At 57.4% G+C, this 26,925-nt stretch overlaps 4 protein-coding genes across 14 annotated transcripts; 1 reads left to right on the top strand and 3 right to left on the bottom strand.

The window, feature by feature from the left end:
• Positions 1-1,196: 1,196 nt before the first annotated feature.
• Positions 1,197-6,701, bottom strand: ISG20L2 (interferon stimulated exonuclease gene 20 like 2). Its single transcript, XM_038542992.1, has 4 exons — positions 6,548-6,701; positions 5,227-6,075; positions 3,163-3,363; positions 1,197-2,114 (listed from the first exon to the last, which is right to left on the bottom strand). The coding sequence occupies exons 2-4, from the start codon at positions 5,956-5,958 to the stop codon at positions 2,001-2,003; spliced, it is 1,047 nt and encodes a 348-aa protein (XP_038398920.1). The 5' UTR covers positions 5,959-6,075; positions 6,548-6,701; the 3' UTR covers positions 1,197-2,000.
• RRNAD1 (ribosomal RNA adenine dimethylase domain containing 1) lies at positions 6,556-12,979 on the top strand. Of its 8 annotated transcripts, none has more exons than XM_038542988.1 (8): positions 6,556-6,713; positions 9,432-9,556; positions 9,765-9,872; positions 10,299-10,361; positions 10,551-10,694; positions 11,361-11,842; positions 12,258-12,442; positions 12,718-12,979. In XM_038542988.1, exons 1-8 carry the CDS (start codon positions 6,590-6,592, stop codon positions 12,837-12,839), a joined length of 1,353 nt encoding a protein of 450 aa, XP_038398916.1. In that variant the 5' UTR covers positions 6,556-6,589; the 3' UTR covers positions 12,840-12,979. The 8 variants fall into 8 exon arrangements, with proteins under 8 accessions (XP_038398916.1, XP_038398917.1, XP_038398912.1 ...); XM_038542989.1 differs by having other exon boundaries at positions 6,640-6,713; positions 9,680-9,872; XM_038542984.1 differs by lacking the exon at positions 6,556-6,713 and adding an exon at positions 6,873-7,230.
• Positions 12,924-16,793, bottom strand: MRPL24 (mitochondrial ribosomal protein L24). 3 transcript variants are annotated; one of them, XM_038542995.1, is made up of 6 exons: positions 16,647-16,793; positions 14,475-14,821; positions 14,299-14,394; positions 13,993-14,096; positions 13,590-13,720; positions 12,924-13,491 (listed from the first exon to the last, which is right to left on the bottom strand). In XM_038542995.1, exons 2-6 carry the CDS (start codon positions 14,655-14,657, stop codon positions 13,355-13,357), a joined length of 651 nt encoding a protein of 216 aa, XP_038398923.1. In that variant the 5' UTR covers positions 14,658-14,821; positions 16,647-16,793; the 3' UTR covers positions 12,924-13,354. The 3 variants fall into 3 exon arrangements, with proteins under 3 accessions (XP_038398923.1, XP_038398925.1, XP_038398924.1); XM_038542997.1 differs by having other exon boundaries at positions 14,475-14,824; positions 16,647-16,778; XM_038542996.1 differs by having other exon boundaries at positions 16,538-16,686.
• An 804-nt stretch (positions 16,794-17,597) lies between these two features.
• On the bottom strand, positions 17,598-26,594 carry HDGF (heparin binding growth factor). 2 transcript variants are annotated; one of them, XM_038542993.1, is made up of 6 exons: positions 26,262-26,594; positions 20,705-20,781; positions 20,435-20,573; positions 19,647-19,832; positions 19,127-19,356; positions 17,598-18,909 (listed from the first exon to the last, which is right to left on the bottom strand). In XM_038542993.1, exons 1-6 carry the CDS (start codon positions 26,346-26,348, stop codon positions 18,903-18,905), a joined length of 726 nt encoding a protein of 241 aa, XP_038398921.1. In that variant the 5' UTR covers positions 26,349-26,594; the 3' UTR covers positions 17,598-18,902. The 2 variants fall into 2 exon arrangements, with proteins under 2 accessions (XP_038398921.1, XP_038398922.1); XM_038542994.1 differs by lacking the exon at positions 26,262-26,594 and adding an exon at positions 25,880-25,955.
• Positions 26,595-26,925: the final 331 nt, after the last annotated feature.

Below are 26,925 nucleotides of genomic sequence, written 5' to 3'. Positions count from 1 at the left end.
AGTGGGGCACCAGAGCCGCCTGCTATCTACCAAGATGCACACAAAGCCATCTCTTGCAGCTGACACGTACCCTCAAAGCTGACCTCGAAGATTTTCCTGGGTATCTCCCAGTTTACTAATTATGATGTAACTCAGACTTGCTTTCTTTCGCAAGTATTCCCAGTTTTGGGTGTGGCCTTCTTCCATTATTCCCACCTAGAGGTGTGTGAGGGCACTTGGCACCTCTGAAGTGTCATGGACATTCCTTATGTCATGCTCAGCAGGAACCAACTTGCTCACAGCTCAGCAGCTGCCTGTGCAAGCAGATCCTGCAGCGCAGGACAGGACAGCAAGACCGAGGTCGGTTTGGCTGTAGGAAACTCCCTTCTCCCACCTGCCATGACTGTAACTCTGCCCCTGGAGCCAAACCAGCCCCTCAAGACGGCATAGTCCTGGTGCATATGTGGAAGCTGCATTTTCCCAAGCCACAGTGCACATGGTGATCCCAGACACAAGGTCAGACCTGTGACTCACCTTCCCAAGACAAGGGCGTGTGCCACCAAGGAAGAGCTGGCAGGTTGAACCAGGCTGGTGTCACCGAGCACCCTTCCTTCCCTCGACCCATCCCTCCCACATGCCCACTCTGAATCATTCTGCTGGTCACACACCCACTGTGTGAATATGTTTGTGTGGTTTGGGCCATCATTTTTGGTTTGCTCAGCTTGTGGTAGGGATGAGGACAAGGCAGCAGAGTACTTGGGCTACATGCAAAGGCTTGGTCAGTGCTTCTTGAGGACTTCCAGCAAGAGAGCCCAGTTAGTGCTATCCACAGAGATCCGGGAACCCCTCACAGCATCATAGCCCCATTAGGCCTTATGACAAGATTTTTTTTTTTTTTAAGATTTATTTATTTATTCAGAGAGAGAGAGGGGCAGAGACACAGGCAGAGGAACAAGCAGGCGCCATGGAGGAAGCCCGACGCGGGACCCGATCCCAGACCTCCAGGATCACACCCCGGGACGCAGGCAGCGCTAAACCGCTGCACCACCAGCGCTGCCCAAGATTTTGTTTTTCCCCAAGTAAGCTCTATGCCCAATGTGGGGCTTGAACTCACAACTCCAGAGATCAAGAACTGTGTGCTCTACTTGAGCCAGCCAGGCGCTCCTCCTCGTAAACACTTTTTAGCGTACCGTTAAACAACAACAAACAGCACACAATTGTTTTTCCATTATAAAAATTTATCAATGTTTGATAATACTCAATAATTTGAGTCTTTAGAGATTTGGCTTAATAAAGTAAAATACTAAAACCCATGAAAACACTTTAAGTTCTTTTAAACCTACCAAGTGAGATCTAAATTAAATTAATCCTCTATGACTTTAGGAAAGACACCACTTTCCTAAATCAGAAAAGTTGATTTCCAAGTCACGCTCTCTTACCTCTACTGTGTAACCCAGAGGAGAACTGAACCTCTCACCAGGAATGGCTCCTCGGGAGGTCAGAGTGGCAAGGACAAGCAGTATGCCCCCACAAACTAGGTAGAGACTGAGACAAAAGCTGAGTCTGTGATTCGCAGCACGATCATCCAACCAGGGTCCTTCTCAGAGTGAAACAAGGTGCTGCTAATTACTTGAGAACAAAAGGCATAAAATGGGACACCCTGGCGATAAGGCAGTTTGGGAAACTACACTTCCCAGTATGCCCTGCCCCTTGAAGGTCAGAAGGCCTGCTGGAGCCAGCACCCTGGGACCCATGGTTAGCACCATTGAAGAGGTAAACAGTATACGGCTGCTTCTGACATGGAGGCTTCCTCCTTCCGCGGAACACTTAGCCAGACACACAACACAACACCTGAGGGGAAATTTCAATGAATATTAAGCCTGGGGTGGAGCCTCTCTCTCCCTCACAGCTTGAGCTTGCGAAGAGGTGGAGCTGGTAGAGCTGTCCACTGGTCCATGGCCCGGTTTCTCCTGGGTGTGGTGCCGCCTCTGTATGCCCACATTACAGCGCCCCCACTGCCATTAGTCCTTTGGGGGATTCTGGGCCAGGTGCTGTTCCCACTCGACTTCAACCAACTTGTACAGCTCCATGGTGGCCTGAGCATCTTCCACGGAGGAATGTCCACTTTTCCCAACCTGAATACAGCAGAAAGAGAGTAGCATGAAGCCACAAGAGACTATTTCTTTCCTTCCCAACTGGCTCTCCCCAGCCCCCCCAAATGCTGTTGCTGCTGCAGAGTTAGTGGGCCACTCTGGAGACCTCTGAGGGTTCAACTCCTATGACACTGTCTGCCTCAGACCTTTCTGTGGACCATACACACCACGCTGTTCTGCACCCTGCAAACACAACAACCAGATCACAGACAGGCCTTGTGAGTCTCGCACCTTCCCCACAACCTCAACCACTCTCTACACACGTGTGCCCACCCTCCTGCCAGGCAGGACACCTTTCTCTGAGTGCAAACCTGTCGCCCACACAAGAGATCCTGTCATCCACTTTGCAGACTTTCAGAAGCACTATGTGTGGGATGCCTGGATGGCTCAGCGGTTGAGCATCTGCCTTTGGCTCAGGGTGTGATCCTGGAGTCCAGGGATTGAGTGGACATCAGGCTCCCTGCATGGAGCCTGCTTCTCCCTCTTCCCGTGTCTCTGCCTCTCTCTCTCTGTCTCTCATAAATAAATAAATACATACATACATTCTTTTTTTTTTTTTTTTTTTTGTTAAAAGAAGCTTTCTTTTCTCAGTTAGGGTTTTTTTTTTTTTTTTTAATGTTTTATTTATTTATGATAGTCACACACAGAGAGAGAGAGAGGCAGAGACATAGGCAGAGGGAGAAGCAGGCTCCCGGCACCGGGAGCCTGACGTGGGATTCGATCCTGGGTCTCCAGGATCGCGCCCTGGGCCAAAGGCAGACGCTAAACCGCTACGCCACCCAGGGATCCCTCAGTTAGGGTTTTGCCAGCACTTGAAGACTTCCCCCTCTTCCAAGTACCCTCTGGGACATTCTGTGAGGTAGAAAGCAGGAACTGTTACCCTACACACTGGGCCCTTTTGCTAAAGCTCTTCCCATCAGAGCAGCCCACCTGCATCTACAACCAGAGCAATTTCGGGGCCAGGGCCTGCAGCAAGAAGGGCCCCCCAGCATCCAAGCCGGGGGCCTGACAGCATCTGGGGAGACACTACCTGGATGTCCCGGTTTAGAAGCTTCTTGGTGAGACTCTTCAGAGACATAGTGGCATTCTCTGGGCAGTCAGCCTTCCGGTTGAGGGGGGGAATGTGGGAGGTGTCACGGGTGAGGGACTTGGGGTGGAAGTACTGAAGGGCTTTGAAGTCGTTGTGGATGGCATGGCCCACCACTATCTTCCCTGTGAGTATCTTCAAGATCTGAAATAGGAGCGGAAAAGGCGGTGGTGAGGAGGCAGCAAAGGTAGAAGAGCCCCTCTATCCTGAAAGCCCAATGTGGTCATAGATCCTGTCAAGCTCTTTGCACCATGTGCTCACCTACCTCGACCTCTCCCACAACGTTTCTTCCATCTGAGATTCACTTCCAGGTGATGAGCAGCTGTTACCTGCTCATCAGGTAACCTGTGGTGGAACCTGGTTTGGACTCCTATCACCAATGGCTCCTTATCTTCTCATTAATTTGCTCCAGTCCCAAATCACACTCATGTGTCAGATGTTTGCTAACCAGTTCAGTTCTGGCTTGCTATGAGAAGTTCTCTAACCATTACCATATTCTGGCCTTAGACATAAGTGTTGAACCAATGGAGTCAAAGATGGGCTCCAGGGAGATAAAAGAAACCCCAAATCATATGCCAATATTTACATATATGGTGCTTGGGGAGGAGTGTCTCTGATTTTCATCAGACTCTGGAAGGACCTATAAGTTATAAAAGCTTAAGAATCACCTGTAGACTCAGGCTGCAGAGGGAATCGGTCAAGCAACCCAGAAAATCAGCTCTACAGCTCCTCCCACTCACTCAGCAGCTGCTCAGGAACCTCATTCACACTAGTCTCAGGACCAGGTCACCTCACCATTTCAGGATCTCAAAGCATGAGGGCATGCAACCAAAAAGACAACCAAGAATAAGGCACAAGCTCTCAAGGCCATTCCCCAAGAGGGCTCCAAACAGGTTGTGAACAAAAGCCACAGTCCTACAATCCATGCAGAGCCAGCAGGAACCCCCTGGAAGGGGCCAGACCATCTGAACGTACCCATCTCACACCCTGGCATGGGCACTGTGGAATCCATTTATGACGAAAACTCAATGGGAGCCCAACTGATGAGGTTCCTGCTTGCTCCTAACCGCACCTTCAGTTTACTGTCCACCAACACCTCTACTGTACATTAATTCACATCCAGCCCTCATTCAAGCTGCGCAGATTCGAGATCTCAGACCCATCCCACCTTCTGCCTCTCCCAGCCCTGCTCACTGGTGGCCTGTGGCACACCTCTCAAGTACTTTTATCTAAAACTCAGCACCTTTGCCTCTGATGAAGCGCCTCCAACTAACAGGGAGTGAAAAGAATTAGTGGAACAAAGCATGTCCCAAAAAGACTAAGAATGTGAAGTTGAAAAGACAAAAATACGGACCATGGGCGCCCTCTGGAGGCCTCCGAAGACCAGCTGGTTTCCCCTCCACCTCCTCCCTTTGCCTCCCAGGTTCGCCTTCCTTTTCCTGTCCTGTGATGCTCCCAGGGTCCAGCATGGGGCTACCACAAAGAAGTTTGCTCATGACTGAGGTGAGAGCCCGACACGCAACCCCTCCGCTTCAGGCTACCTGTCCCAAGAATACAAACCACCTAGCTCCTGCCACCAACACTTCCCACACTTGCTTGGGAACCCTCTCCACCTCTCTGTTCTCAACCCCAAACTACCCTCTCCACCTCTCTGTTCTCAACCCCAAACTACATCTCTACAAGGCACTCCCAAATCGAGCCCATTCCCTCGCCATTCACACCTGCTACTCTGCCCTGTGGTGCTCCTAGTCCTCTAGGTTCCTAGTTTCCCAGGTGATGATTCCTTTGGGGAGTTCAGGTCGGTCTCTGCTAACTCGCTTCAGCACAGCCGTTAGCTGTGTAACTTTCTGGGCCTTCACCATGCCTGCACCCTTCATCTGGCAGTCCACTCCCACTTCCCTCCTCCAAACTTCTTTGGCGCCTTCTAGGGCGATATCCTCTGCTGAAAAGGGATCTGCACCTCAGCGCAGCCACCTTGCTGCTCCTGTCGTACCCCATGCCTCTCACCTGGCCCCGTGCAACCTTGAAGGGTGTAGCATTCACCATGTGCTGCTTCCGGATGCCACTCCACCTAGTCCGGTAGTCCACGATGTGGCAGGGCGGAAGGATGTATTCGTCATAGAGCACATCTCCATGGTAGTTGACAATGCTACATCGAGCCAGGGAACTGACATGCCCCTTGGGTCCCGTGCCCACCATTTCACAGTCAATGGCCACCATCTTCTTCGGTGTTTTCTGGGTTGTTCCGGAGCACTTATTGTCTGAATGAGACTGGATGGAATTCTGTGGGGCATTCTTCTGAGTAGGATTCTTCTGGGGGCCCTTCTTGTGGGGGCGAGTTGGGTGGCTCCTAATCTTTGGAAGGGCACTCTGGAACTCCCCCAGCAAATCTACTTTAGCCAAAGCAGAGCCAGCCTTCTGTGAAGGGGCAGGTGTCAGCCACGGCACTGCAGTCTTCTTGTCCAGGGACTGCTCTGGTCCACTGCTGGAGGCAACGGCCTTCTTTTTTGGAAGGGGAGAAACCTTCCAAGTGCCATCCACCTTAGGAGTCTCCCCTTTCTTCATAGGTTCTGAATGTTGCTTTGGTGTCTTGCTCGGGGGCTGGTTCTTCTTATTCAGAAAGCCCCTCCGTTCCAAGAGCCGCCGCTTCTTGACGAATTTTCGATGCTTGGCATTCCCCTCTAAGGCTTTTTTAGGGGGAGGTTCCCCAAAATCCAGATTGAGAAGCAGGGTAGACATGAGGACAGTGGATGGCGGGAAAGCAGTTGGGAAGAGTGGCTTACTGATGACAGCACGACAGAGGACTCATCCTCTGCTGAATCCCACGGGCCCACATCTGGAGGTCTGTAGCACACCCTGGGAAAGAAAGGGAGCCTGATCACAGAGCCTTCAGGCCTGGGAAACAAGACCCGTCTGCGTGGGCTGCAGGTTGGAAAGGCATCCGAGCGACTGCCCAGAGTGGGAACGAATCTGTAACGTGGAGAGATGTCAGGGGCACCGTGTGAGCCAGGAGGGCCTCGGTTGTGGCGCGGCCCCATAATGCACCAGCTGTAGGGCCTGGGAAGGGTCACTGGCACTCTCCAGAGCTAGTCCCATTCGGAAGCGGAGCTGGAAAGCCGGAGCGGGGGCTGCATCGCCCGCCCGGGGAGAGCGGCTGAGCGCGCATGCCGGCAATCGGGGCCGGCCCCCGGGGCCGCCGGTCACCCTCCGCCGGCGCCGCGCCCCAGCCCTGCTCCCGAGACAGGCCCCCTGACCACATGTAGCCGCCCAGGGAACCCAGGCCGCGGGGGTCCCCGCCCAGGAGAGCGCCCCCGACGCTCACACCTACCTCCCGGCAGACGCCGCTACGAGCGGAAGCGCCCGGCGCCGGATGCGGAAGTGGGCGCCCGGCGGCGAGGCCCGGGCCGGCAGGCGCGCGGATTGGACCGCGTCGGGGGCCGGCGTGCGCGCGCCCGCAGCGCCCCCGCCTCCGGGAGGGAGGCCAGGGAGTCTGAGTGCGTGAGCAGCGGCAGGGGCGGCGGCGGCGGGGGCGGCGTGGGGGGCGGCGGGGGCGGGATGCGCTCCCCGGCCCCTCTGGCCCCGTGGAGGTACAACTCGAAGGTGGGACGGCCGCGCCCCGCGGGAAACGCCGCACGCGGGGCCAGCCTCACTTCCGGGGAAGGAGGGAAATGCGCGGGGAGGGGCGAGCCGGGACGCCGCGTCTCGCCTCTGTGACGTGCTGCGCGGTGCTCCGCCCCCCGGGGGCGCCCCCTCCGCGCGGCGTCGCGACCTGTGACGTCAGGGGCGCGTCCCGTCTTCCGCGCCTGCCGACTGCTAGGGAAGGGTCCCCGCGTGGGGACTGGCTCCGGCGCTCTCTCCGCTCAGCGCGCCCCGCTCCCGACGCCGCCGCCTGCCCCCGGGATGCCCGGCGTCTCGGCGCGCGGCCTCTCTCTGGAGCAGAGGAGGCAGCTGGCTGTGAACCTCACCCGCGTGCTGGCGCGCTACCGCTCCATCGTGGACGCCTACATCATCGTGAGGCCCGGGGGGTGTGGGCGGGTGCGCCCGGCGGGCGGAGAATCTGGGGCGCAGGCTTCCGACTTTCTTTTTTTTTTTTTTTTTATGATAGTCACAGAGAGAGAGAGGCAGAGACCTAGGCAGAGGGAGAAGCAGGCTCCATGCACCGGGAGCCCGATGTGGGATTCGATCCCGGGTCTCCAGAATCGCGCCCTGGGCCAAAGGCAGGCGCCAAACCGCTGCGCCACCCAGGGATCCCCGGCTTCCGGCTTTCTATGCGTCTCAGCCTAGTGTCTGTGCGAGAGAGGGTTAGAACCGTCTCCCGTCTCCCCCCGCCCCGTACCTGTTAACATTCCTAGTACACAGGTAGTTTTTCTTACCGTCCCAAGTCCACGGTCAAAGTGTGGACCACAGAGCCCTGCCGGGAACGTGCGAGGTGCTTCTTCACCCGAGCTTTGAGTCAATCCTTGGCTCATCAGTGTAGGGACAGTGAGAGCTCTGGAGGCCGACAGACCAGCTGCCTCCTTTACTGGGCCAGCCTTAGGCGTCTGAAGAAACTCCGCCTAGCCCGGGTTTCTCAGCTGCCGCAGTAATCCCCGTCGGAGGGCTCACCTGAAGAGTAAATGCACTGATGTATGAGTGGCACCAGCGTCCACTGACTGTCAGCCCCCAGACCCAGAAGCATCCTTGGTCCAGCTCTCTCCTTCATTGATGTACGTGCCGGCCCTTCCTGGGGCTCTGTCTCCAGAATAGATACCAGATTCACTCCTGTGTTTCCATCTCCATTGATGCCACCAGGGACTAAGCCACCATCCTCTGCTCCTGGACCATTTCCTAACTAACCTCTGTGTCCACTTCTTCTCCATGACATTTCTTCACAAAGCAGCCTGATTGAGCTCTTTCAAATGTAAATCTGGAGTGAAATAAGTCAGTCGGAGAAAAATAGTTATCATATAGTCTCACTCATGTGGAACATAAGAAATAGTGAAAGAGACTATAAGGGAAGCGGGGGAACTGTGTGGGGAGAAATTAGAGAGGAAGACAAACCATGAGAGACTCCTGACTCTGAGAAACAAACCAAGGGTGGCAGAAGGGGAGGTGGGGGGGAATGGGGTAACTGGGTGAGGGGCACTGAGGGCACTGTGGTGGAATAAGCACTGGGTGCTGTATTATATGTTGGCAAACTGAATTTAAATTAAAAGTAAATGAATAAATAAAAATGTAAATCTGATCAGAGGCGCCTGGCTGGGTCGGTCAGTGGCAGAGTAGTAAGTTTGAGCCTCATGTTGGGTGTAAAGTTTACTTAAAAAAAAGTAAATCTGATCAAGATAGTGCCTTGCTTTCTAGGTGCTTTGATCAAATCTTAATTCCTTACCGTTACCTAGAAAGCGCTGCATGACCCATCCCCATCCCCTGCTGCCTCTTTTTTTTTTTTCCTAAGATTTTATGTATTTATAAGAGACATAGACGGAGGGACTCGATCCCAGGACCCCAGGATCATGACCTAAGCTGAAGGCAGATGCTCAACCACTGAGCCAGGCAGGTGTCCCCCCTGCTGCCTCGTGAAGTCTGACACGAGCTTCTCCCATGTTCATTCTGCTGCTCCTACACTGGCCTGATTTTTGTGCTACAAACATGGCGGGTACCTGGGTCTTTGCAGTTACTTGTGTGCCTGGACGGTTTTCTTCCACAGGAAGGCAGTAGAGCAGAGTGGTTAGGAGCAAGAACTAGAGTCCAGTTGGTTTCAGATCCCAGCTTTGCTGCTTACTAGCTTTTTGAGTTGAAAGAGTTAGTTGCTGTGTGTCGGTCTCCTTATTTGTAAAATGGGAGAGAAGATAGTACTTATCTAATAGGGTTGTTGGAGGATTAAATGCATTGACACATGGAAAATGTTTTGGACAGTGCACAGCATATTAAAATATTTTCTAAGTATTTGTTATTTAGCTGAACTTTCTTTTTTTTTTTAAGATTTTATTTATTGGGCAGCCCCAGTGGCTCAGCGGTTTAGCGCGGCCTTTAGCCCAGGGCGTGATCCTGGAGCTGTGGGATCGAGTCCCACGTCAGGCTCCCTGCATGGAGCCTGCTTCTTCCTCTGCCTGTGTCTCTGCCTCTCTCTATGTCTATCATGAATGAATGAATAAATAAATAAATAAATAAATAAATAAATAAATAAATCTTTTTTTTTAAAGAAATTGACTGCTTCTCCCCTTCTCCTGCAGGAATTCTTTACAGACAACTTGTGGGGCACACTCCCTTGCTCATGGCAGGAAGCGCTGGATGGACTGAACCCACCACAGCTGGCCATGCAGCTGCTGGGGATGCCTGGGGAAGGGGAAGTGGTCAGGTATGGGCAAGAGGGGCCCCGTGCTGGGGGACTCAGACTCAGGGTCCCCCTGGGGCTTCCTGAATTGTAAACTGGCACAGTTAGGATGTAATAGAGCTATTCACTGGGGCTGGCCTATCTCAGGTACAGGTCGGTGTGGCCACTTTCCCTGCTGGCCCTGAAGTCTACAGCCTGTGCCCTGGCCTTTACCCGGACACCTGGGTTTCAGACTCCTTCGGAGTTCCTGGAGAACCCCAGCCAGAGCTCCCGGCTGACAGCTCCCTTCCGGAAACACGTCAGGGCCAAGAAGCAGCATGAGATCCGGAGGCTGGGGGAGGTGAGACGACTGGCACTGAGGGGCCACCCCCTCAATGCTGTGTTTGTTTGTTTGTTTGTTTGTTTGTTTGTTTGTTTTATTTATTTATTTATTTATTTATTTATTTATTTATTTATTTATTCATTCTGTGTTTGTTTTATATGTTTGTTCATCCTTTGATGGGTTGGTTGGTGGCTGTATCTTCCTGTCTTGCCTCTCCATAGCGTGCTCAGGGCTTCAACACGTAGCTCTTCTTGATGCTGAGTAGTAAGAACCACCTGAGCCTGGGGGCAGCACCCTTCCTCTTGGTTTCCATATCTACTGTCTCTTCTGTGGCCCTCTGTCCATCTTCCTCTACCCTCTGCAGCTCCTCCACCCTCATTATGGGTGTTTGCTCTGGGAGCCAGCAACCAGTGGCCAGGAGAACTTTGTTCCCTCCTCTTGTAGCTGGTGAAGAAGCTGAGTGACCTCACGGGCTGCACCCAGGTTGTGGATATAGGTTCAGGCCAGGTGAGTCAGACCCCCGATAGTTTGAGTTGTGGGGATAGAAAGCTGGAGGAAGATGCTGAGGAGTTGTGGAAGTCAGGATAGATGAGCCTTTTGGGGGCCAGAGCCTCAGGTGTCCAGGGAGGCTAGGGAGGCTGCCAGTGGAGGGAACACTGAGTGGGGCTGTCTTCACCCTCCCTCTTGTGACTGCAGGGCCATCTCTCCCGGTTCATGTCCCTGGGGCTGGGGCTGCTGGTGAAGAGCATTGAGGGGGACCAGAGGCTGGTGCAGAGAGCCCAGCGCCTGGACCAGGAGCTCCTGCAGGCTCTGGAGAAGGAAGAGAAGAGGCACCCACAGGTAGGCCAGCTTCTGCAGCCGGGGCTGTAGGGGAGGGTCTGGTTGGCTGGAATCAGGCACCAAGGCTGGACTCACTCTTCAGTTTCTGAGGTTGAGGTGGTGGTCTCTAACCTAACTCTGCTGCCCCTTGCCCATGGGCTCCCTTTCACCAGAGCCTCCTCACATTTTTTTTTTTTTTAAGATTTTATTTATTTATTCATGAGAAACACAGAGAGAGAGAGGCAGAGACACAGGCAGAGGGACACAGGCACAGGCTCCCTGCGTGGAGCCTGATGTGGGACTCGATCCCAGGTCTCCAGGATCAGGCCCTGGGCTGAAGGCAGCGCTAAACTGCTGAGCCACCCAGGTTTCCCCGCCTCCTCACATCTTGAAGGCACTTTCTAGTTACCAAGTACTTTGCACACTGGTGTGTCCTTCCAGCCACGTGCGAGGTAGCCGGTAAGGTACCAGGCTTCTGACAGAGGAGGGAGCCAGAACACAGAGAGGTTTGGGGTTTGTGATAAGCCCAGAGTTCAGCCTGTCTCCTGATTCAAGGCTCAGCTCTCCCATTCTCCAGCTTCTCTCCTGGCGAAGGAATGCAGGGGACATGTCCCTTCCTATGACCTGACATGGCCCAGGGACAGCAGACAGACTTCCCACCTGCCTGTGTTCTTTCCTGCCTCACAGGTGGTCCGAGCCAGCCCTCGATACTCCCCACACCATGTGGTTAGGTGGGTAGAGCCTACGGCTCTGTGTGAAGAGCTTCTGCTTCCCTTGGACACCTCACCTCAGAGCAGGGCCCGTTTGCTGCTGACAGGCCTGCATGCCTGCGGGGATCTGAGCGTTACCTTGCTGAGGCACTTCTCCTGTCCTCAAGTGGTGGCCCTGGCTTCAGTGGGCTGCTGCTACATGAAGTTGAGTGACCCTGGTGGCTACCCACTGAGTCAATGGGTGGCTGGGCTGCCCGGCCACGAGCTGCCTTACAGGCTGCGGGAAGGAGCCTGCCACGCCCTGGAGGAGTATGCAGAGCGGCTGCAGAAATCAGGCCCTGGCCTCCGAACCCACTGCTACCGGGCAGCACTGGAGACCGTCATCCGGGGTGCCCAGCCCGAGCTGCGTCGGCCAGGCGTGCAGGGGATCCCCAGGGTCCACGAGCTGAAGATTGAAGAGTGAGGCTGAGGGGGGGGGTGACGAGGGGACATCACCAACTGCAGGTCTGATGCCCCTCCCATCTTCACTTGTCAGTTTATCCTGAAGGACTATCCAGATGTGCCCAGGGGGTTGATTTTGAAGTCTCGGGGGGCAGCTCCTCAACATTTCTTTAGGAAGGCAGTTTTTTATCAGACAACTCTATCAAATTTCTTAAATGCTAAAAAATGGCTGAATAGTCGGACAGATCTAGCTGAAAGTAAATTTTGTGATTAATTTGCTATCGGATAGACAGCTCACAGCCAGGGAAACATCTGAAAATGCGCAGTAGGTAGCACACGGAGCAAAGTTCCAGCTGGGTTAGGGAAGCAGTTTTGAGTGGGAGGCGGAGGTTCCTAAAAGCAAACTGATTGCTGTCTGTGGCTGACCCCACAGATACGTGCGGCAGGGACTCCGGCGGGTGGGGCTGGATCCTCAGCTGCCACTGAATCTGGCTGCCCTTCAGGCCCACCAGGCCCAGGAGAACCGAGTGGTGGCCTTCTTCAGCCTGGCCTTGCTTCTGGCCCCACTGGTAGAGACACTGATTCTGCTGGACCGGCTGCTCTATGTTCAGGAGCAGGGTAAGGGTGGCTACCAGCTCCCACACCTGCTGGGTAGCCTGGGTTCCTCCCTGGTCGGGGGGTGGTGGCGAAGAGGGCTGGTCAGTGCACATTCCCATTCATCAGGCCCACATCCGTGAGCTGCATGTTAAGCCAGAACCCCCACATTCCTGGTAGAGAACTAGGTCTCCCTAGATAGCCTGAGGCCTCCCCTGGGAGACAAGGGGAAGGACTATGCATAAGCTAGGCAAGGAGCATCTGAGTGGAGTCTGAGAGCGGCCCTGCCTTTCTCCTAGGCTTCTATGCTGAGCTCCTGCCGATCTTCAGTCCTGCACTCTCACCCAGAAACCTGGTTCTGGTGGCTACCAAGAGGCCCCTGGGTGAAGCCTTCTCTCTTCTGGAGATGGAAGACAGCTGACAAACCCTCTCTGAAACCACCTAGCCACCACACTTGCCCAAAGAACCAGCATTCTATGTTCCTGGAACTCTGGTTTCTCTGTGATAACATCATGCTATGTAAAAATTTATTTTTAATTTATTAAACAAGTGAAATCTTCATTTCCCTGCCATTTCTAGTCAGTGTAAGAAAACACAGACGTGCACCAACCCCTACTGAGTCGTAGAGTTGCCACAGCTGGACCACCCACATCCACGGACGGACATAGACATAGACACGGACAGTCTCTCTCCCACAACCTGCAGGCCTGGCCCCCCTGGAAGCTGGCTAACTTCCATCCAGGCTCTATCATTGTGTGAGGACCAACACCTCTTGCGTCAGTCCCAGAAGCCAGTGCACTGTGGTTAGGGGTGCCAGGCTACCAGAGGATGGGGAGGCTGCACCCAGGGGAGGACTCCTGGCTCTTTGCTGGTGTCTGCAGCAGGAGTGGCCTGTCCTTCAGGGCTAGAAGCAGAGGGAGGAGTGCTCTCCCAGGCTCAATACCAGTAGACTTTCTTGTGTCTTCGCGTCTCCTGGATCCCCATGGCCTCCATCACCTCTTCCTCCAGTGTCTTTAAACGGGGCACATAGGTTCTTTCGAGAGCATCTTCCACTGATGTGTCTTTGGGGCCATCTGTCGAGCCAGAGGAAAGGAGATGGGTGGGAGGGCTTGTTCACCCTCCCTCCCACTCCTCCCCCCAGCCCACCTTCCTGCCCCTCCCCCAGCCTTACCAGTCCACGTTTCAGGGACGATGCCGTCAGCTCTGGGAAAATCAGGTTTGGGGATAATTCTTCCCGATCTTGAGGAGACACGTACCCGCTCGCCCGCCTCCGTGAACCTCCATTCCACCTCAGTGGGCTTCCTGGTGGATGTAAAAGAGAAATCCAGCCTGAGAACCCGGTCTTCCTACTGCATTTCACCCCAAAAAGTCAATGGCTGAAAACATGAAGGTCACCATCTTGTTGCTGTTCCATCTCTAACCCGGGTGACCTGTAGGGATCACATCCATGAGACAGATGGCCCCTCTCAACTTCAGGAACATCCACCATTCCTTTTGGAATGCGTTGGTATGCGTGACCAACACCTACGCAGACTCGCAGAGGGGAGCCCTCTGGCCAGAGCCCCTGTGTTTACCTGTCCACGGGATCCACCAATTTGACCTGGTGGTGAAGCAAGGGAGCTTCACTAGGGATCATGGTTCCCCGGGACTCGGCGGTCTTGCCAACATAGCGGTAGTGCTGTCCGAAAGAGAGGGGACATGAAAACCAAGGACTGTGACAGGGCCTGCCTCCCACAGCTAGCACTCGGCCCCAGTGAACAGCAGCACAGTGGGCTGTCCACCACCCCTGCAGCTAGTCTCCCTCCCTCCTTCCCTGGCTGCTCTTCACGCAGAGTGACACGGAACGGGCTTCCTGAGCACCCCATCCTCTCTCCACTCACTGTATTCAGGCCCTCCAGGACCACCCAGTTGCGCTGCCGGATGACCTGCACCACTTTGCCTTGCTTCCCAGCATCTTTGCCTTCTAGGATCTCCACCTGCGGGAAGACATGTGGGTCAGGGAGGGGACCTCTGCCCCGGGAGACCCCCACCACTCTGCCCAATCCAAGGTTCTCACTGTGTCCCCACAGAACAGATGCCAGTCTTCATCAGAGATGGGTTCCACAGCCACCCGGCGCCGCCTGGTCCCTGGAGGATTCTTCCTCCTGTCTGCGAGAGAGCCTGGGCGGCTCATCCCATAGCGGTAGTCTCGGGGCAGAGTGACCTTGGATGCCAAGGCCAGCAGGGCAGAGAGACGCATGGCTGGAGGCCGTGAGGAATCCCCTGGCCAGGGGAGATCCAGAAACCTTCCTAGTCAGCTTTCAAGAAGACGGACAGAGGGGCACCTGGCCAGCTCAGTCGGGAGAGCATGTGAGTCTTAATCTCAGGGTCCTGAGTTCAAGCCCCACACATTGAGTGTGGAGCCTGCTGAAAAAAATAATAAGATTAAAAAACAAACCCCCAGAATAGACGGATAGAGACATGTGTGGGCAAAGATGCAAGGAAAGACTTAACAGAAGTTCAGTGACTTGTCTGTGCTCATAAAGCTACTATATGAGAACTGACGTTCAAACCCACACATATCTGACTTCAAGGTCCAAAATGTTCCCTGAGGCCAGAGACCATGCCATGCCATCTAGTTCCAGCCCTGAACTGAGACCTGCCCTGAACCAAAGGCAGACGCTCAACCGCTGAGCCACCCAGGTGCCGCTGAATCTGGATTTCCATTCAGGTCCTGATCTTAGGGTTGTGAGATCAGCCCTGCTTTGGACTTCAAGTTTAGCGGAGAGAGATTCCTGCCCACACCCTTCCCCCGGGCACTCTAAGAAATACATAAATCTTTTTTTAAAAAGGGAAAAAATGGGGCAGCCCCGGTGGCCCAGCAGTTTAGCACTGCCTTCGGCCCGGGGTGTGATCCTGGAGACCCGGGATCCAGTCCCACGTCGAGCTCCCTGCATGGAGCCTGCTTCTCCCTCTGCCTGTGTCTCTGCCTCTCTCTGTGTCTCTCATGAATGAATAAAATCTTAAAAAAGAAAAAAAGGAAAAAATGGGGGGGGGGGGATAGAGCAGGGATCGTTAATGTTATTTTACAGCTAAGCACAGAGTCTCACTTAAAAGTGCAAATAAAGTGCACTCCTGTGGCACAAGGAGCACACGGAGCCATGGAGACCTGGGTGCCCACCTGCTCAGCATCTTCCTCTGGGATCCAGGGCAACTTAACGCCTGGGCTAGTTTTGTCATCCTTGAAACTTTACGGGGTTGTTGGTGTCCTTCAAACTACTTCTAATATTTTAACAAAGTACAGAATAATGCGAATAGTATTGTGCCATTTAGGCAAATTAAAAAAAAAACCATACATATTCTGGCACAGGCTTTAAACATTTATGCTTAGGAAAGAGCCCCCCCCCCCCAAAAAAAAAAAAAAAAAAAAGGAAAGAGCCCCAGGACTTGTTCGGAGCAAAGGAACTGTTTGGGGGCGCGGTTCCTTTCACATTTGTTTACAGGTTCCAAGTATGCACACTGGGATAAAAAGAAAAGAAACCAAGTGGTTTATCTGAACCGTCGGATCATTTTTCTTTTTTTTTTAATTTTTTAATTTTTTTTTAATTTTTTTTTTTTATGATAGTCACAAACAGAGAGAGAGAGAGAGGCAGAGACACAGGCAGAGGGAGAAGCAGGCTCCATGCAGGGAGCCCGACGTGGGATTCGATCCCGGGTCTCCAGGATCGCGCCCTGGGCCAAAGGCAGGCGCCAAACCGCTGCGCCACCCAGGGATCCCCATTTTTCTATTTCTTCACGTGGAAAAAAAGTTGCCAACGTCCTGCCGACCAACGGCGGCCTCGGGGTTCCCATGCGCACCGGGTACCCGCTTCGGAGCGCAGATCGGCCGACCCCGACGCAGGGGGGAAGCGGCAGGTGCGAGCACCAGGCCAGCCCGTGGACGACGGAGCCCCGGGAGCTAGTTCACCAGCGTCCCGGCCAGGACGCCCGCGGGGTCGCTGCTCGGCAGCGCGCGGTGCAGCCCCGGGGGGGGCGGGGGGACCCCCAGGATCCGGCCCTCCGCGCCCACACACCCCGGAGGGGCTGTCCTCGGGAAGCCCGTCCCGCCCGCCCCCGGCCCCAGCAGTCCTCAGCACCCACCCGCTCCAAGCAGCTGACCGAGCCACGGCCCGGGCAAACCAAGATCTTTCCGGCCCCCAGTTCCCGGGCGAGCCCGACGAGGTCAGGACCGCGGGCCCCGGACGCTCACCTCCGCTTCCCGCCGCGCCGCCGCGCCGCCCGCGCATGCGCCCTGAGCCCGCCGCCCCTGTCCCTCGGCTTTATGGGAAATGGGAGTCCAAATGCGGAGCAGACGTGCAAATCAACCTCGCTCTGCAAGCTGGGAGTTGTAGTCCGTCCGTCACTATTAGGCGAGCTGGAAACAGGAAATTTGGTCGGGTAGGAAATCAGGCAGCGTAAGAACACCGAGAGGCACGTCGGGAGTTGAAGGCCGGGAAGGCTAGGCTGCGGCGCGGGGCAAGTCCCAGCACGCGCTCTGCCGAGGGCCGCTGGAAATTGTAGTTTCCAGAGAGGAAGTCTCCATTTTCTAGAGGATTGTGGCTTCCTATTGGAAACACAGGGCTTCCCTTTCCAGGCTGGGCTGCGGACGGTCCTCTCCCCGCGCCCCCCAGTCTGCTGCAGGGGGCAGGGCAGGTTAAGAAACTGCCCTAGGGCTTCTGCAGGAAGGGATGAAACGTGGGCACTTCAAAGGCCAGTCCATAAGCTTGTCACAAAATGTCAGCTCTGGGAGGCGTGGAAGATGCTGACCTGCTCCGGCCACTCCGCGCACTTCGGGGTGTCGCCAGCTCCCCGGCCCTTCCTGCCACTTACTGGCAGGCATCCGTAGCTTTGTAGCTTTGACTCGAGGCAGCAGCAAGGCTCCCCCAAACCAGCCCCTGCACCTCCCGTCCCATTGTGTCCTGGGGTCGGGGGTGGGGGTCAGGCTCCGGCACCGCTCACCCCCACTGCTGGGGGCAAGCCCCCAGGTGACTGGGGGGTATGCACTGCTCCCCAGCGGCTGGCATGAGTACAAGGAGACGCTTCATGCACTTTGCCCACTGGCCCACCTCAGGCCGACAAGGGACTGGAGACCCCCGCATCTCCTGCCCCCTCACACCCCCCAGACACCACCACCACCACCCCCCCCAAGAAGCAGTCAAGATTCCATCTAGTAATCAACGGGTTTTATTTTCCTAGAACTGAAATCGTCTACGGTTCTAAGAACTAAACTCCCAAACCTACAGTCAGCAATTTTTCATCAGAGCCCAAGGGAGAGGGGAGACAGGAGACAGGGAGGCAGAGAGGCCACGAGAGGCCGGCGGGAAGGGCACTTGGTTCCCTGTCCTCTCGCGGGTTCAGGTCTGGTGACAACACCCAGGAGACCAGGTGGGGAGGTGAGTGGGAAATGACACAACAAGGAACACCAAAGCCCCAGCTACAAAAAGAAAAGTCCTCAGACCCCAAATGGAGGGAAGCCTCCTAGGGCACCTCAGAAATGGAGGCAGCAGTGGGGAATGAGGGGGGGGAGGACACAAAGGGATGGGGTTCTTTAAAATTTTTTTTTGTAATTTTCTTTTATTAAAAACATTTCCTAAAAAATGTGTCTTTTCCTTTATGTCTGGGTGACGTGTGAGTGCAGGCTGGCCTTGAGCAGGTGGGGAGGAGGCACAGGGCATCCAATCTCTGGCCAGAGATCAGAGGGGACGGTTACTCCTCGGCACTCCCAGCCTCGCTGGGGGAAGCCAACCCTCCCATCCCAGGTCCTCCACCCCAACACCTGCAGAGCCCTGGATCTTCTGATGACCAATTACAGCTCCCAGAACGCTTGGGGTCAGCAAAAGGAAGAAAGGGTGCTGTCAATCATCATCGAGGATGTACAGAGGGAGCCCTCCCCACAAGCTGTCCCACTTTCCCTGAATCTAGGCAGCTGGGATAACAGGCAAGGGAGGAAGGGACAGAAGTGCAGGAAGACACGTCCTCCTGCCTGAGACCCCCCCTCTACAATTTGGAGATGGCCTCTCTCAGGCCCAGAAGCCTACCCCACTGTTGAATTCTCCATCCTTTCCACTCCTACGTCTGATCCCAGCTAACCCAGAGGTCCAGAATGCTGGGGAGCAGGGAGGAGGCGTTAGGAGATGGAAACAGCCAGTCCAAGGCCCCTTCGGATACCCTGAAATTAACTCCAGGCAGGGAAGGACACCAGTGGCCTTATCTCAGCCCATGAAGCAGAAGACATGGCCCTGACTCAGATCACAGGGGTGCTGGCGACATGGAGGTGAGGACCAGGTGGCCTGCCCCATCCAGGTCAATCTCCAGGAGCTGGGCTTGGAGTGGGGAGAGTAGGTGGAAGAGGAGAACAGGATGGAGTGGGGGAGGGGTTCCCAGTTTGCAGGCCATGGCCAGTTTCCCCAGTAGCACCCAGACAGCAGCAGGAACGGGGCAGGGGCTCCTCTTGAGACATTGGTGGCTACAGGCTGCAGGGGAGGGGCGGAGGGGAGAAGGGTTATCCATGTGGCCCCAGGGCTGGCCACACCCCAGCCAGCACCAGTGTCCTGGGAGAGCCCACCCTGCCTCACTGCAGGCCCTCCTCCTCCTCCTCTGCTGCCACCTCTCCGCAGGTGGCTGCCCACCCCCCACCCCCCTACCCCCCCTGCCCCAGTCCAGCTGCCTCAGGGCAGGGGGCTCCCTCACCTCTCATGATCTCTGATGCCTGGGGCCTCAGCATCTTCCTTGGCAGCCTCTTCCTCCTCTTCCTCCTCCTCCTCTTCTTCCTCCTGAGGAGGCCCCCGGCCAGAGCTGGGCTCAGAAGGGGTGCTGTTTTTCTCCACCTCCACGGGGAGGGGCCTCTCACCCTCCAAGGAGGCTACTTCCTTCTCCTCCTCTTCAGGGTCTTCTGCCTCCTTGGGACGTTTAGGAGAGTCCTAGGTGGTATTGGCAAAGACAAGGCCACTGAGGCTGGGGAGGGAGGCCATCAGCCACCAACTAGTCCCCACCACACCCAGAGGTTCCTTCCAGACCATGCCCACAGTCCTTGTCCCCAGCTCTCTGCCAGCTGAAGGGTCTGTGCCCCATCTTCTCAGCAGGGGACCCCACACTGGGAGGTGGTCTCCCCCAGATTAGAATGTCCCTGCAGCAGCAGCAGCAGCACAGCAGCAACAGGAGCCACTACTGCCCCCCACCCCCACCCAGGGCCCAGGCGGTAGTCACTTACCTCTAGCAGCTCCCCTGCTCTCCTCTTCAGTGCCCCCTTCTCATTCTTCTCCTTGGCTGGCTCGTCAATGACCAGTTTCCCTTCTTCGTCACTGCTACCCTCGGCGTTCCCCTTCTTGTCACCATCGCCCTCCGCAGCTTCAGGCTCCGGCTCGGGCTCATCTCCAGAGCTCTTCTTCGGGGTGGACTGCGTGCAGAGACGGTGGAGGCTGAGTGGCACCAGCGTGGCCCGTGGGGCCCCTCCCTGACCCGCCCACGGCCACTCACTCCTTCCTTCTCCCACCTCGCCCCCGCCCCCACCCAGGTGCCCAGTCTCACGAGTGATTGAGACCCACCTCTGTCGGATTAGCCCCGGGCTAAACCCACTGGCCAGGCAGGCAGGGCTCTGTGCAGGAGGGGGGAGGGCTGGAGCAGGAGGCAAAACCTCGGGTCAACTTCTCCCAGAGGGAGCTGGGACCCTTCCCCGCCAACCCCCGCCCCCCACCCTCCCGCCTCATCCTGCCCGGCTCACGAGCACCTCCTCCTGGAAGCCTTTGTGGAAAGAGTTAAGGCCAAGTCCTACGCTCACCCGGGGCCTCAGAAAAGGGGAAAGGGCTGTCTCCACTTACCGCCTCCGTCCTCCTGTCCTTGCCCCCCTCCACCCCCCACCCTCCCAGCCCTTCCTGCAGGCCCCTCCACCCCCACCCCAGGAGCTCCTGCCGGCTCAGCATCCCCAGTGGGTGCACGCCTGCTCCGGAGCCAGTGGCCACACCTGCTCTCCAGGGGCTCTCTGGGGTCGTGGCTGCTCACCTGATAGCCCGAGGCCTTGACGGTAGGGTTGTTCTCGATCTCCCACAGCCCCTCGCTGAACCCTTTCCTCTTGTTGGGCTTGCCAAACTTCTCCTTGGACTCCTCGTAAGGGAAGAGGTCTTTGGGGCCCAGGAATGCCCTGGTGAGAGATGGGAGACTGTGCTCTGGAGCCCTCACTGCCTGAGCTGCGTGACCCGAGGGGAAGGGGTGCCGAGGGGAAGGCGTGCCGGCACCACCTCTGGCCCTCCCCACCTCCAGCCCCTCACTCACGTCTCATGGGTCCCGAAAAAAAAGACTTGGTACTTGTTGGCTGTGGACTTCACGGCGGCCTCCGGCATCTCATCAATCTGGGAGCAAGAGTAGGGACAGGAGTGAGTGGAGTCCTGAAGTCACCAAACTGGGGCCAAGGCTGGCCTCCAAGATACTTGTAAAACCAGACTGGGAGAGTCCCAGATCACCATGATAGTTTTTAAACCCTTCTAAGCAGGAAAACTTTGTTGGAAGTCAGACATGAAGCCCACTGGAAACCAGCGTCAGCATCTCTCCTCTAGGTGCTAGATAGCACCCATTCTGCCTGCCCACACACCCAGGTCCTAGCCCTCACCCTAGCCCAACCAGTCACCTTTTCCCTCCACTCCCGCTGGACTACAGCCCGCCTACAAGCCACTGTGCCCTCAGCGCTGCCTTCCGTGCTCCCTGCTTGAAACCTTGCGGCTTCGGCTCATGACTAGAGGGCCCACCCACTCACGTCTCCTCTCAAGCATCAAGGCCTGAATGCCCACACCGCCACCAATATCTGGATGACCTTGGGCTACTTACTCAACCATCCTCTACCTCAGTGACCTCATTTGTAAGATGGAGAGTGTCATGGTACTGAAACCACAGGGTAGAGAGTAAATGGCCATCACCTGGCCTGCTGTACCACCCACAGTGCCAGCTGTCCACCTCGACCACACTGGTCTCCGGTCTCCCACGCTCATTCACTCCCGTGACCTCCCCCACCCCACCCCCTCAGAAGTCTCCGCACCTCTCCAGCAGAGTGCACCTCTCCAGCAGAGTGCGTTTTACAGTCACCCACATCAGCACCAAGCACTGCCTAGGTGGACTCTCTGGCAGGTACGGCCAAGGTGCTGCCTATCCAACACCCCCCTCCAAAGCAACGCCAAAGGTCTCTGGGGAAAGCTTTGAAAGCCTCTTGATGTAGTCAGACGCTCTCGTTTCACAGATAAGGAAACAGGCCCCCCAAATGACAGGGGAAGTCAGCAAGGGTCTCTGAGCTGGTCTCCTGACTTGACTCCCTGCCTGCCACGTCCTGGGGGCACAAGGAGAGCCATGGTGGGGAAGGTGCAGAGGTGTGTGCTCATGGACAGGCAGGGGCCCCCACAGCCTCCCCAGAGCCCTGGAGAGGCCCAGCAGAGCTGGGGGAGTGGAAAGGACTACAAGTCCCAGCAACACTTGCAGCAGCCCAGCAGCCTAGCAGCCTGGCTTCTCGCCGGACACGGGCCAGGTGGCCATGTTGACTGGGGCCCCAGGCGCAGATAGGACACAGCAGACCATGGCCGTGAGGAGCAGGGACTGGAACACGGAGCCTGACCTGAGAGCCTGGGTGGATGGGCCAGAGCTGAGGCACGCCCAGGAGGCGGGGCGGGGCCCTGGGCAGGAATCTGAGGGGCATCTTGCTCCAGGCATGGAATCTGCAGGTTCCTGGGCACCTCCCCCCTTGCCCTGTGGCCTCTGGGGACAGAAGTTCGGCCCCTCCCCCCAGGAAGGCCCAGCACCAACTGGGCCCTCCCCATGACCAGGAGGTTGGGGTGTGTTAGCAGGGGGTGGAAAGGCACGCAGTTCCCCCCACAAACAGGATCCCCATCGCCATGACAACCCACCCCGCCCCCGGGGCCACTCAGCAATCAGGAATGTGACCACCCCTCCCCCCAGGCCCTCTCTCCAGATTGGGGAGGAGGGGACACTAACACACCCCACCCCTGAGCCCGGAGTCTGGCACCTGGGACCCAGGCTGTGCTTGAAACCACAGCTAGGGCTGGAGGGCCCAGGCCTTTCTCTGGGAAGCCAAACCTAGGGTGCAGCTGGAGGAGTCAGGCCTCGGCCAGGACACCTGGGTCTTGTGAGACCTCTCAGGGGGGGGCAAGCAAAAAACAAAATGAGAGCCTCCAGGGTTTAGAGGTCCCAGAAGACAGGCTCGGTACAACAATAGCAGATGCCCTTCCTGAGGCCTCTTCTCTGTGGATTTCGGCCCCACGAACCAGCCACAGGGGTGGGGAGCCAAGGGTCTTGCTGGGAGCACAGCAGGGAACCTTGAGCTCTGCATTCTTGGCGCGCACCTGAGCCCAAACCCCCGACAGGACATTAACATGCTCAAGGGGTGAAAATCAGAAAACTGAGGCTCAGGAGAAGGGGGGTGGGGCAGGTGAGGGTCAAAAGGAAGGGTGAGAAGGTCTCTCCAGGAGCACTGCCATGGCCAGGGCTGCTCCAACCACAAGGCCATGGGGAACTGTGGAAGGCGGTCAGAGGCAGCTGAATGGTGTGACAGGGACCCAGGAGGCCACCAGCTGCCCAGCCTCAGGGGTGGAAGAGAAACAAAAGAATGGATGAGAATTAAAAATAGAACCACACGCCAGATATACCCGCCCTGCTGACTTCTCGCCAAATAAAGGGTGGGTCTGGAGGAAGAGGGAAGCCAGGGGCCTGGGTAGATGGGCATCTACCGGGAGAGAGTCAGTCCTGCTCCTGCCTCACCTGGACTGCAGGTACCTGTGGGGGAAGTGCCAGGAGAATACACTCTTCACTTAATTCAAGTCCCAGCCTCTCATCTCAAAATGGGAGAAATCCCTTCCATCCTTCAAGCTACAAAGGAAATGTCATTTCTTGCATTTTGAAGTGAAGGGCGGTTCTTCTTCCACATAGAGGACATGAGGTCTCAGGGGAGGCCTGTACCCCCAATACAGACATATGTCTCCCAGGCGGTGCCTTTATATCCAGGCTGTGACTCAGAACAAGTGAGTCAAAGCTAAGTGGGTCAGGGTGGGGCCAGAGGAGTGCTAGGGACCCCACTGTACACCACCCCCCCTAATGGCCAACGGGGGAGGGGGCTCTACTTCTCAGCCACTCCAGGAATCTAGGAAGGCCAACTCTCCCAGGACAGGGCCAGTCCATACTCCACGCCGAACCCTCTGCATCTGCCTGGCTCCATCATTCCGACCCCAGCTAACGAAACTAAAATCCCTGAGCCCACAGCCACCACCCCCCGCCAGAGGTCTGATGAGGGAACTGAAGCTCCCAGGTGAAGAACAGGGGAGGACTGAACACCTTTCCCCAGCCTCAAACCAAAGCGGAGCCCAGGGCCGCCTGCCCACACAATAGGAAGGCAGCAGGGAAGGCTAAGCCTGCTCAGACTGCCAGCCAGGGTTCTGACCACCACACCCAGAGCCAGGCCCAACCTGACCCAGGAACCGGAAAATCTGGGGCAGGAGACAGTTGGGGCCGGGAAAGTGTGGCAAGCCTAAGTGGCAGAAAGGAGAAGGTGGTGCCGGGACATGGGGGGTGGGGGGGCAGAGGGAGTAAAGCTGGGTGAGGCCCTCTGACTGCTCAGGTTTTCTGGGATTGTGAAACAGGAAGCAGAGAGGAGGAAGGAACCTGGGAGGAAAACAGCCCTGAGTCTTGAAGGTGAACTGTTAAGTGCTTGGAGATCCCCCAAGAAGTCAAGCAGGAGGAAGAGGGGAAGGAGGAGGTTAAGATGGAGTCATGCTCTCCCCAGGCAGGTCTTGCCTACCACGTGGCCTCTCTGGCTGGGCTCTCCAGGCACTGAGCTCTCCAGTCTCTCAGTCAGCCATCCTCCCCAGAAGTGGGGCTGGGGAGGCAAAGTCCACACAGTGGCCCTCACCATAGCTGAGGATTCTATTTGATCAGAGGGGCAGTCAAGGAGCTGTCTCAGGAGGGGCCGGGCCCCTTCAGATTCTGCCACTCTAGGGGTTGAGACAGCACCCAGGCATGGTGAGGAGGCTCGCATTTGTCGGTACTTTCAGCATTCAGGGGGGATTCTACCTGGGAGATAGGAGCCTTGGGGTCCCATTCCCCAGATGTCACAAAAGCTGGAGCACAAGCAAAGGGTGAGATCCTCCTTGAGATCCAGTCGGACTCCCCTGCCAAGCCTACTTCTATCTAAAAGGTCCAGGCCTTGAAAGGAAGACACTGCCTCCCTGTCCCACTCTTCTGTCCTGGAGGCTGAGGGTGACAGTGAAGACAAGACATTTGGGCATCCCCAGTCCCATGTGCTGCCTCTCCCTGAAGGTCTGCGCCCCCTCCCTCTTCTCTCTTCCCTGCAACCTACATTCCAGCTACACCCCCTCCCGGGGTCCTGGGCCACTGGGCCAGCCTCGAACTTTGTCCCACGCCCAGGAGATAGGAGTGGTAGAGACCTGGGTTCAGTTCTTGCCCTGCCCGGCAGGCCTGGGCATCTGGGCTGAGAAGCCAGATGGATCAAAGGTGCAGGGTAAAGTACACGAGTGTTCACAGACCACATATAGCATGCACACACATGGCAAAGTGCCTGTGTCCTCACACTGCTCCCCCCAGCACGCGGCCCAGGCCCTTAGGAAGCCCTGGATGCTGGGAGAGCCGCACTTCTCTCTGTACCTGTTCCCACTCAGAGAGGCTGGACATGTAGAAGTTTCAGGGAAGGAGCTTAAGAGATAGGGAATTAATCACACTCTTCAGGAGAGGGTATCGAGTGACCAAGTGGCCTAAGTAGCCCCAAAAGTTGGCCTGGCAGCCTGAACCAGGCCCAGCGCAACGTCTGGACCAGATAAAGACGCTGGGACTCGCGTGGAGAGCGACCTACAGTCTAGAGGCAGTTCTGCACGGCCCCTCAACTCGGTAAACCGCTCTCAGCCCTATTTGGTTCCCCTGAGTCCTACCTCTAGGGGACAGAGTCATACCCGCACCCAATTTCAAAGGCCTCTCCAGAACAACTTTGCAGTAAGTTGCCAAAAACACGGCCCCCTGTGACACCCCCAACCTCCTCCAGCAGCCTCCCTCCCCCCTCCGTCCTTCCAGGAGCCGACCCAGTCCTTAGGGAGACCTGATGAACACAGCAGGCCGGGCCCTGGGCTCCACCCTCCCACCTGGCCAGGTGCTGGGGTGGGGGGGCGCTGATATTGGCGGGCTAACTCCACCACATGGCAGGCTGGGCCACGGTGGAGGGAGGGGAAGGAGCCCACCCCCCCACACACCAGGAAGAGGCGGCCTGGGCAGTCTTCCCGGCCTCCCGGGAGTCCCGCACCCCGCAGCCCCCAATCTGAATCGCCAGCATATGGAGGGATGTTTGCGCGGGGCCGCAGAGCCCGAGGTCCTGGCGGCAAGTCCCGAGCCAGGCAGCCAGCCCCCTTCCCCCGCCGCCCCGAGCGCTCGGCGACCCTCCCAACTTCAGACCTCTTGCGGCCGCCCCACACCAAAGTTTTACAGGAGCGAACTCCGCCTCCACGCAGCCCTCCCCGGCCCAGGACCCTCCCGCCACCGCGCGGTCCGCGGAAGGTCTGAGCGGGGGCGGCGGCCAGAGGCGACAGCGGCGCTCTCCAGGGGGTCCCCGGCCAGGCCCCGCGCGCGCCCCAGGCCGCCGCGCTCGGGGTGGGGGCAGGGGCGGACGCCGCGCTCGCCGGGCCCCCGCCCCCACCATTATGTAACAGGCGGGGGGCGCCGGGGCTCGCGGCGGGTCGGGACTGGGACCCGGCCGCCCCTCGCCCGCGCCCCCTCTGCGCCCTCCCGGGTGTTACGCAACCCAGCCCGGGCCCGGGCGGCGGGCCGCGCTGCTCACCCGGGCCGGCCAGTGCGGGTAGCCCTTCATCTTGGCGAACACCAGGTCCCCGCACTTGTACTCCTTCTGCCGGTTGGAGCGCGACATGGCGGGGCTCCGGGCGCCCCGGGCTCCGCGCCGCGCCGGCGAGCGTGAGCCCAAGTTTGCGCGCGCGGCGGTGGCGGCGCCGCTGCGCTCCGGCCCTCGCGCGGCCCCCGCCTCGATGGCGGCCCCCGGCCCCAGCTCCGGCGCGGCCACGGTGTGCGCCCCCGCCGCTCGGACGGGGCGGGCGCGGAGGCGGCGGCGCGGTGCTGCGAGCTCGTACGGTTGTTTGTGTTTGAAATTCAATTGCTCCCTCCTCGGCGCGAGGCCTCTTCCTCCTCCCCCGCCGGCCCCCTCCCCCTCCCCCTCCTCCCCCGCTCCCCTCCCCCTCCCGCGCCGGTTCGATGCGCGCGGCGCTCGACGCCCCGGGCCTGCCGCGGCCCGACGCCCAACCCGGGGCCTCCCGGCGGCGCGCGGCGGCACAGGCGCGAGGAGTCGAGCGCCGAGCGCGCCGAGCGGGCTTTGTGTGCTGCTGTCGGGGGGCGCCCGCCCGCACGCCCGGCGGGAGGAGCCGGCGCCGGGCTGGACGGAGCGGCCTGGCGCCCCTCCCCTGGCCCGGGGGGTGCCCGCACGCGGGGTGGCC

Source organism: Canis lupus, chromosome 7 (assembly GCF_011100685.1).
Source record: "Canis lupus familiaris isolate Mischka breed German Shepherd chromosome 7, alternate assembly UU_Cfam_GSD_1.0, whole genome shotgun sequence".
Lineage (NCBI taxonomy): Eukaryota > Metazoa > Chordata > Mammalia > Carnivora > Canidae > Canis > Canis lupus.
This window is presented reverse-complemented; position numbering and strand designations above follow the sequence as displayed.

Excerpts from the sequence above, each read along its gene's own strand:
- HDGF (XM_038542993.1), bottom strand. The coding sequence starts at position 26,348 with ATGTCGCGCTCCAACCGGCAGAAGGAGTACAAGTGCGGGGACCTGGTG. Across the intron at positions 19,833-20,434 it reads TCAAGGCCTCGGGCTATCAG|TCCACCCCGAAGAAGAGCTC; the intron begins GTGAGCAGCCAC and ends CTCTGCACGCAG. Across the intron at positions 19,357-19,646 it reads GAGCAGGGGAGCTGCTAGAG|GACTCTCCTAAACGTCCCAA; the intron begins GTAAGTGACTAC and ends AATACCACCTAG.
- MRPL24 (XM_038542995.1), bottom strand. The coding sequence starts at position 14,657 with ATGCGTCTCTCTGCCCTGCTGGCCTTGGCATCCAAGGTCACTCTGCCC. Across the intron at positions 13,721-13,992 it reads TTGGTGGATCCCGTGGACAG|GAAGCCCACTGAGGTGGAAT; the intron begins GTAAACACAGGG and ends TACATCCACCAG. Across the intron at positions 13,492-13,589 it reads CGTCCCTGAAACGTGGACTG|ATGGCCCCAAAGACACATCA; the intron begins GTAAGGCTGGGG and ends CTGGCTCGACAG.
- RRNAD1 (XM_038542984.1), top strand. The coding sequence starts at position 6,888 with ATGCGCGGGGAGGGGCGAGCCGGGACGCCGCGTCTCGCCTCTGTGACG. Across the intron at positions 7,231-9,431 it reads TCGTGGACGCCTACATCATC|GAATTCTTTACAGACAACTT; the intron begins GTGAGGCCCGGG and ends CTTCTCCTGCAG. Across the intron at positions 11,843-12,257 it reads CACGAGCTGAAGATTGAAGA|ATACGTGCGGCAGGGACTCC; the intron begins GTGAGGCTGAGG and ends CTGACCCCACAG.
- ISG20L2 (XM_038542992.1), bottom strand. The coding sequence starts at position 5,958 with ATGTCTACCCTGCTTCTCAATCTGGATTTTGGGGAACCTCCCCCTAAA. Across the intron at positions 3,364-5,226 it reads TCAAGGTTGCACGGGGCCAG|ATCTTGAAGATACTCACAGG; the intron begins GTGAGAGGCATG and ends CTCCTATTTCAG. Across the intron at positions 2,115-3,162 it reads TTCTAAACCGGGACATCCAG|GTTGGGAAAAGTGGACATTC; the intron begins GTAGTGTCTCCC and ends TGCTGTATTCAG.